The sequence below is a fragment of the Phalaenopsis equestris genome, unplaced genomic scaffold, assembly GCF_001263595.1.
Source record: "Phalaenopsis equestris unplaced genomic scaffold, ASM126359v1 Scaffold000609, whole genome shotgun sequence".
Taxonomy (NCBI): domain Eukaryota; kingdom Viridiplantae; phylum Streptophyta; class Magnoliopsida; order Asparagales; family Orchidaceae; genus Phalaenopsis; species Phalaenopsis equestris.
The window spans coordinates 1,166,080-1,174,659 of record NW_018165049.1 but is presented as its reverse complement, the minus strand read 5'-3'; the positions used below and the strand labels follow the sequence as shown (position 1 = coordinate 1,174,659).

The 8,580-nt window shown below is 40.5% G+C and overlaps 2 protein-coding genes and 1 long non-coding RNA gene across 5 annotated transcripts in view; 1 reads left to right on the top strand and 2 right to left on the bottom strand.

Annotated features, from left to right (window-relative positions):
• The window catches only part of LOC110029900 (UDP-glucuronate:xylan alpha-glucuronosyltransferase 1-like), a 12,782-nt gene extending 11,181 nt beyond the window's left edge, over positions 1–1,601 (top strand). For both annotated transcript variants that reach the window (XM_020732385.1, XM_020732384.1), the window contains exon 5: positions 96–1,601. In XM_020732385.1, the coding sequence (XP_020588044.1) occupies positions 96–1,114 (1,019 nt within the window). In that variant the 3' untranslated portion in view covers positions 1,115–1,601. The remainder of the gene's footprint in view (positions 1–95) is intronic.
• Positions 1,602–4,685: 3,084 nt separating this feature from the next.
• Positions 4,686–6,757, bottom strand: LOC110029910. 2 transcript variants are annotated; one of them, XR_002294592.1, is made up of 3 exons: positions 6,732–6,757; positions 5,803–5,990; positions 4,686–5,487 (listed from the first exon to the last, which is right to left on the bottom strand). It is a non-coding gene; the product is annotated as an uncharacterized LOC110029910 (long non-coding RNA). The 2 variants fall into 2 exon arrangements; XR_002294591.1 differs by having other exon boundaries at positions 5,825–5,990.
• Positions 6,758–6,759: 2 nt separating this feature from the next.
• On the bottom strand, positions 6,760–8,558 carry LOC110029873 (probable pectinesterase/pectinesterase inhibitor 51; the record flags this gene model as incomplete). Its single annotated transcript, XM_020732356.1, is given in 2 exon segments — positions 6,760–7,721; positions 7,724–8,558. Coding segments are annotated over 2 exon segments (1,599 nt in total), but the record flags the coding sequence as incomplete, so codon positions are not given.
• Positions 8,559–8,580: the final 22 nt, after the last annotated feature.

Sequence of the window (8,580 nt, the reverse complement as noted above, 5' to 3'; positions counted from 1 at the left end):
ATGTATGTATGTATGTATGTATGTATAATTTGAAAGCGAATGGCTTTACTATATTAAAGACGCTCACATCCATTTTCTCCACAATTCAAAAACAGTGAGGCCATCATCAACGAATGCCCGCAGAGAAGCATATGCAACAATTCTTCACTCTGAGGACGAATATGTCTGTGGAGCCATTGCTGCAGCTCAGAGTATACGCTTAACTGGTTCAACCAGAGACCTCGTAATCCTAGTCGATGAAACAATCAGTAGCCGTTACAAAAATGGGCTTGAAGCCGCAGGGTGGAAGATCAAAAAGATCAAAAGGATAAGAAATCCTAAAGCTACAAAAGACGCATATAATGAGTGGAATTACAGCAAGTTCCGCCTATGGCAACTCACTGAATATGATAAAATCATTTTCATTGATGCCGACCTTCTAGTCTTAAGAAACATTGATTTCCTCTTCACTATGCCGGAGATCAGCGCAACAGGCAACAATGGAACTCTGTTCAACTCTGGTGTGATGGTTATAGAGCCTTCAAACTGCACGTACAACTTGTTAATGGGACACATCAATGACATAAAATCATATAATGGTGGCGACCAGGGTTACTTAAATGAGATATTCACATGGTGGCATAGAATTCCCAGGCACATGAACTTTCTGAAACATTTCTGGATTGGTGATGAAGAGGAGAAGAAGGCGAAGAAAACTAGATTGTTTGGAGCTGAGCCTCCGATTCTTTATGTGCTTCACTACTTGGGATACAAGCCATGGCTGTGTTTTCGGGACTATGATTGCAACTGGAATGTGGATTTCATGCAGGAATTTGCGAGTGATGTTGCACATCACAAGTGGTGGAAAGTGCATGATTCAATGCCCAAAAAGTTGCAAAAATTCTGTCTTTTGAGTACGCACAGGAAGGCAAATTTGGAGTGGGATAGGAGGCAAGCAGAGAAAGCTAATTACTCAGATGGTCATTGGAAGAGGAATGTGAGTGATGAAAGGCTAAGAATCTGCAAAGATAGTTACTGTGACTGGAAGAGCATGTTATTGCACTGGGGAGATCCAATGTATGATGATGGCGGCCCAGGCTTTCAAAAGCTGGCTAAGAAATTACCGAGCCTTTGATCTTTTCACTTTCTTCAATTTACTGGGGAGTTCTGCATTCTTATCATTCATGCATGACTTCACCTGCTTGGTTGAGTGTAAATTTTTTTATTTCAGGTTCATGGAGGTTTTGGGTAGCTCTATTGTTTTTCGCTTTGATTCCCCATATTTCTTTCTCTTTGAACCTTCTTATAACGATAGACATTACAGGGCTTGCGTTAATAACTGGTTTTGGTTCGTTATACATTGAGCTTCTACAGTCCTTGATTCATTGTACGCATTTTCTTTCGCTGTATGATATGAGGTTGCAGATATTTATAAGATTGTCTTTTTTGCTTTAGATCGTTTCTTGAAGTCCTGAGACAACCTTTTAGCGTTCTTGCATTGAACATTATTTTTTATTTATTTGTTTGTTGATTATTTATTACAGGTGCAAAATTTAGCTTTCCAAAGCACGGAACAATTGAATTGTATAAAACAAATTGCTTAATAGGAATAATGCTGCAAAAATATGATAAATGATGTTACTTGTAATGCAAATTGCCAAATTTTAATCCTAAAAAAGCTATCCAATTGCTATGCTAAATTTTCAAACGCATTAAGAAAACCACCCCAAAATGAAGGGAAAAAATTTGCGTACATAAGACGTACGCAGAGTTGCGTGCGTCTGTAACCTGCAAACAAGTTACATGAAAGATTTCAGGAGGTTATAACCGCGTTATACCCCCTGTAACCTCCTTGTAACCTACCTGTATATCAAAACAGAAGCGTGAAACTTACTAGAATGTACAGGTAGGTTACAGAGAGGTTACAGGGGGTATAACGCGGTTATAACCTCCTAAAATCTTCCCTATAACTTATTTGCAGGTTACAGACGTACGCAGCTCTACGTACGTCTTATGTACGCAATTTTTTTTCCGAAATGAAGACCTCCTTGAACTGTTTTTTATCTAACCAAAATTCTTTGATTATTTATTACATTGGCTCGCAAAATATTTGCGTACATAAGATGTACGCAGTGCTGCATACGTCAGGGTTATTCATGGGGTACAAGGGGGTTATATCTGGGTTATACCTCCTGTAACCTCCGTGTAATTTTCTTGTAACCTCCGTGTAACTTATTTGTACCAATAAAACTACAGAAGCGTGGAACTCATTTGTAGGTTACATGTAGTTTACAAAGAGGTTACAGGAGGGTTACAGAGGGGTATAACCCCGATATAACTCTCCTGTACCCCCTGAATAACTCCTGGACATACGCATCGCTGCATACGTCTTATGCACACAAATATTTTCCCAAACTTAAAAGGGCTCATTTGTGAATGCTTCGCCATTTTAAGAATTCAGTTTTAAAGCAATTGTTTAAAAAGTGGCGATTTAAACTTTGGATCCGTAACAAAGAATAACGTCTGAAGACTGAAAAATAAAAAACCGGTTTTCACCCCGTCACCTCTCCTCCCCCATATCATTCGCAAGAGAAGCTTACAGAACCACTTAGCGCACAATCGAAGCAGTAAATCCATTGTCAAGCGAAGCTCCATTCCAGAGCGAAGTTGTTGATCCATTCGCGAAGCTGCCTCATCCTTTCTACTCGACAGGATAGTCGAGATTTTCCTCACTTTCTTCTACAGATCAATTCGCAGATCAATTCGGAGCGGAGGAGAAGGAAGGTCGGACGAGTGATTGGACGAGTGACGGTGGCTGCGCAAGGAGACTACTCCGCCGGGTAAGGGATAATACCTGTGAAGACTCTGTGCAGCTCCTCCACTCGCCTCACGCGGGCCTCCCTGGATCGCTTCGATTACCGGCAGCTTTCCCTAGGGCTGCTCTTTTATGCTTTACGGGAGAAAAGAAAACAGAAAGAGCAGAGGAAGCCTCAAATTTGGTTTATATAGGAAATTTGGTTTTCAAATTCTGAGAGGGGTGGAGATGATAAAGAAGGTTTCTATAGCATTGGTGACCGGCGGGATTCGTCAGCGGTAGATGTTGGTTGCTGGAAAAGGGTGAAGTTTCAGTGGAGCACGACGGCATCGAAGAAGCAGGGGGAGACGATATCAAAGGGGCATAAGAACTATGAGCGGATGCTTAATCTTCAGCTTGGAATCCTTAGTTTAAAATTGCCTCTTTTTTTTAGTTTTGCACTGATTGTTCATAATTTTGATGAAGTAGGGTTTTTGGTTGTGATTGTGCCATTATTAATCAAATTGAGAGAGAAAATGTAGAAGTTTTCATTTCGCAATTTATCCGAAACTGTAGGTACACCAACCCTATCATAGATATATTCATTTTGCAGTTTATCTCTAAGTGTAAAGCCACTCGTCCACCTAAGCATTCTTATCTCGGCAACACTTAATTTAGTTTATGCTTCTCTTTTAAAGGCCAACATTTTGCGCCATAGAGCATTGCAGGTCTCACCACTCTCTTATAAAACTTTTCTTTCAGTATGAGTGGTACTTTTCTATCACACAATAAGCCCGAAGAATTCTTCCACTTCAACCAACCAACTTGAATTCTACTAATAACATCCCCATCTGTATCACCATCACTTTGAACCATAGACCCGAGATATCTAAAATCACACATTTTAATAATTTGATCACTCATAGTTACAACTCTATCACTAGAGATACTACCACTAACATTACATTCCATGCATTCAGTTTTAATTTTACTCAAACAAAGGCCTTTAAACTCCAAAGTAGACCTTCATAGTTCAAGTTTTTCCTGAGCACTTTCTCTAGTCTTATCCACAAGAAGGATATCATCAGCGAAAAGAGTTCATTCGCTCGATTCGGTTGACTTTGGAAAGAATTTGAATGAAGGATTATAAAATGAAATTAGGGCTCAATTTGGAGGGAGCTTGGAGAATTTTCAGTAGCTAGAGGCTAGGGTATAGAGAGAGCTTGAGAATTTCTTGTTGTTCTTCTTCTCCAGAGAACAATCAGAGAGATTTCTTCTTGTATTTTCTTATACTTAAGTTGTTTTGATAGGTTGTATGAGAGATTTATTTTGCTGCTTTTTGCAAGAAAGAAGAATCACAAATCAATAAGTATTATTTTATTTGATAAAAATGTTGCTTGCAGGTTTGTTTTCCATGTATTTTCATGTATTTTTCTCACCGAATATGAGCAGTTAAACTACTTTTTCGCGTCTCTATAATTTGTAGATAGTTTTTCGATTATATTTTTTTCCGCATGTTTCTCGTAATATGTTTTCCTTGCTTCTGATGTCAATTTTTTTTATTAACCATTTGGTCTTCATTTACTACTAACCTGGTCAATTAGGACGTTAGAACCTATCGTGATATATGACTTCTGCCCGTTGTATAGTGGAATGATTGAGTTAACCACAAAATCCTATTAGAATTGGAATATTTTAAATTGGGCTTTGCAACTAAGAAAAGGGATCAGAAAAACACTGGTAAACACCATAAGGTTAAGCAAAAATTAACTTTGTGGGTTTCCAAGCTTAAGAAGCATCCCTGGTTGACAACAATCACGTAGGAGAAACTATGAGGTGTATTACGATCTTCAACTATCTTGAAGACACCTAAAAAATTAACTCTTGTTTTTTGTTTCTTCTATATCTGCTAGCTTTCTTAGATTTAGGATTTTTCTCTTTTGTTTTTTTTATCACACTGAACTAGGTTAAAAAGCTAGTAAAGTATAGATTCATCGATTCTGAACTTTTCTTAACTCATTTCTCTATTATAACGATATGTGATACTCTTGCAATCCACTTTCTACATTACACGTATAATTGCATGAAGTGACTGCTCGCTTCGCAGCTATTTTGCGGCCATCAATTGCTCGATCGGACATTTTGAAGAATTTTGATCCCTTCGGGAGGGGGGTTGCATAGGCAACCATCTTGGTACAAATGAATTGGGGTTTGGAACTCATTTGATCGTCTCTCACTTATCTGAAAGTAAGAGATGAGATGGAGATTGTTGTATTTATGGCTTTTATTATAATAGGAGAAAATTTTATCTTTTGGTTTTATTAACTTGCGTGCACTTGTCCTCCTCTATAAATGAAACTTAGGGTTAATCTGTCAGTATGATTAAAAGTGCAGAAGTTGTAACCTCCAGGCCGTTTTTTCTTTTCTATCATCCGGTGCCAGTGAAATCTCCCTCCCCGTAGACGTAAGCAAATCAATTTAATGTTGAAACACGTAAATCTTTTTTTTTTTAATTATTGTTGTGTGCATTTCTACGCTTCCACATTATTTTTGCATAAAACTTTGCATTTGTTGTATGGCATGAGATAGCACATAATTTAAAGTTTGCCCTGTTGAGAGCGTAATGCATTAACATCAACATGATTTTACCTTTCAATCGCTTGATTAAATTCGTCTTTTGTTGTCTCACGGACGACATTAGATGCAAAACTCAGCTGCAGAAAACACAAACTCTGGTATCAGAATTCAGAAATGCATTGCTCATAAATGAACATATTATTTTCTATAATTCAGGATAGGGACATTTACATACATACCACTCAATTTCTATGCTTTTAAACATCTAACACCTAAACATTTCCTTTTATATTTATACCACCCAAATCCTTCATATCACATCAAAATTACCACATCATTAACTTTTAAAAAATGAAAAGCACTTTTCATGCATAGAAAAGATGTTATATATGTAAATTATGTGTTAGATATATAAATACATATGAATTGAGTTGTATATATGTAAATCCTACTTCAGGATATTGGAGACATCACCATAGCTTGATAATTTCTTGCTGTTCATTCAGATCATACACTCCACCACTAAGCATTCAGCGGAAAATATAAGCGCACCTAAGTGGAATCCAGAGCTGGCACATTAACTAGGATTGTGCGGTGAATGATAAATGCCTTGCTCTTCCACCAATCAGCTCCCACTGACCTAAAAGAAGATAATGCATATTAACAACTCCAGTAATAATTGTTGTTTAAGGGTCAGGCCATTTGGTTTGTTTGATTATAAAAGGGAAGAAGCAATGTGGTAAGGCGTATGGGTCATTACTCATTTTCTGTTTATTTTGTAAAGAATTGGGATGAAAATGAAAACAAAAGTTTAACTTTTTTTTATATATATTTACATTTAGAAAAATGTCTAAATGTTCCCAGGACTACTGATGAGAAGGCATTTTAATCTCAGGTATGTCATATGTGCAATTTAGTCATTTGTCTATCAATAGATTCAAAATAGCTTTTTGACTGTTCAAATATGCTCTAGCATTATCCAATAGAGGATGGATTTGAATCATAATTTATGAGTTAAAGAGATCAAATTGAACATATTTATAAACCAAAAGAAAATTGATCCATATAAATAGCCCAAACATCATTTTCACATTTGTGTCCATTGTTGCTGTAAACCAACATCACATAAGTAATTAGTCCGAACAGCTTGTAGCACGGAATTGTATATAAATTCCAAATTAAGCATCAGAATAAATGAACATTTCTCAAAAAAAAAAAAAAAAGAAAATCCATGTTATTATCTCAAGAAAATCTGCAAATTTGTTCTAAAATTTATGTACAAAGTGCAAACACTTAATTGTGAAAGGCTGTATTATTTAAACCCACGTAGTTAAACATATCTATAATGTACTAATCAAGAAAAACAGAGCAAACCTTCCACCTCGTCACTGCTACTAATCAGCAGGATTCCCCTGAATGAAATTTTCAGCCGAGTAAATTCCCACATGCTCAGCCTTAACTTGGCTGCTCCAACTCACCCTTGCATTAGGATTCGCTCCAGGCCCTTTACTCTCATACTCTCCATAAAACAAAGTCGCTAAAGCAAACTCCCCCTTCCATGGCAACCACCCCTCCGGCATCACCATCTCCTCCATGTAGCAGTTCAAAAACACAGTCCTCGAATACTCCTTCCATGGCCTACCAAGATACACTCTATGAGCCCCTGGCTTCTGGTGATAAAGTGAAACATAATCATCACTCCCATTCACAACACAGTCCTTAAACACGAACCCTGTTGGCTGCCCCGGATCAGTCCTGCCATGCGCCGTCACTGCATTAGTCTCCCCCTTCCCCGGCGAGTCAAGCCGTGGCACCACCAGTATCTCGCAGCTCTCAAAAATGGCCGCCGAGTTGCCAAAAATGAAATCAATGGTGCCCAAAATCCGGCAATGCCGATAAATCTGACGAAGCGAGCGAGCATATAGCGTGTCCTGATGGCCAGAAAATTCCACCGACTCAATAACTGAGTGATCGCTGTCGGACCGAAAGGCGACAGCTTGATGAGCTTTTGGTCCGGCGGTATTCTCAAAGGTTAGATTTTTAGCAACAAACCCGTCACCGATAACACCGACGGTGGCCGTGTTGTAGGTAGAAACGCCGATCGTTTGGGCGTTGAGGTTGCTTGTGATGATCGTTTTCCCCATCCCATCACCAACTAAAGCAATGTTTGTTTTCTCGATCGGAACCTGAACTGTCTCCCGGTAGACTCCTTCCTTAATGTATATTACAAAGCGCCGAGTTCCATGGTCCGGTGCATGCGTAACAGCCTCTTGCACGGACCGGTGATCGCATTCGCCGGTTACACACACTGTGAGGTCCGGCGCCGGAAGATCGAGTCGCCCGCCGATCGCGGCGGGGGGGGCGGCGAGGAGGATTGTCCCCAGTAGCCATCGCGCTCCGTCTGGGGTGGTGCCCAGAGGGATACATCAGGGCCGAAGCGTTGTAGGGCAGTGATCATGGCAAGTGCATTGGAAGTAAGGGCGTAGAGAGAATCAAGGAAGGACATTGCTTTGGCGATCTGGCTGGTATTGTTGACGTACTTGAGAGCGGACCAGCAATCGTATTGGTACAAAAGGGCGGCGCCTGCAAAGGCGCGGGAATCTGCGTGGTCGGCGACCGATGCAGAGTCAGAGAGGCGGCGGGCTGAGAGGGAGAGGTGTTGGAGGCAGTTGTTTGCTGCCGTGGCACGGTTAGGGTTCGAGGCGGCGGAGGAGAGGATAGATTGCGCGTTGGATTGGGCAGTGGGGAGAGCGGCGGCAGCTGCGGAAAGAGAAGCGGTGATGATATCGGTAGCAGATGGCGATGAAGGGAGGGAGGGGGAGGAGGACAATACAGAGATGCAGGAGGAAGGGAAGCGGGCAGCGCGGCAGGCTTGGTTGATGGCCGAAGGTGGTGACTTGATGGTGTAGGAGAGTGGGAGATCGAGGAGGAAGAGGAGGAAGAAAGTGAGGATAGTCATGGAGAGGAGGAGGAGAGGAGAAAGGGGCTTCAATGATTTGCGATGGTGCATTGTTGTGGGCAATGGTGGGGATTTATAAGGAAGATGATGGGGTTTTGGATTTGGAAGTGGGTTTGGGGCGGGAATGAAGAGAATCTTAGCAGGATGGGAAAAATCCGAAGACTGGCGGTGGTTTAGCGATTCACGGGCGTGACAATGGGTAGAAAAGCGAGCCCACCGTTGAAATCGTGAAAGCTGAGGATTGTGGGAGATGGTGTGGGCAGTTAGGGAA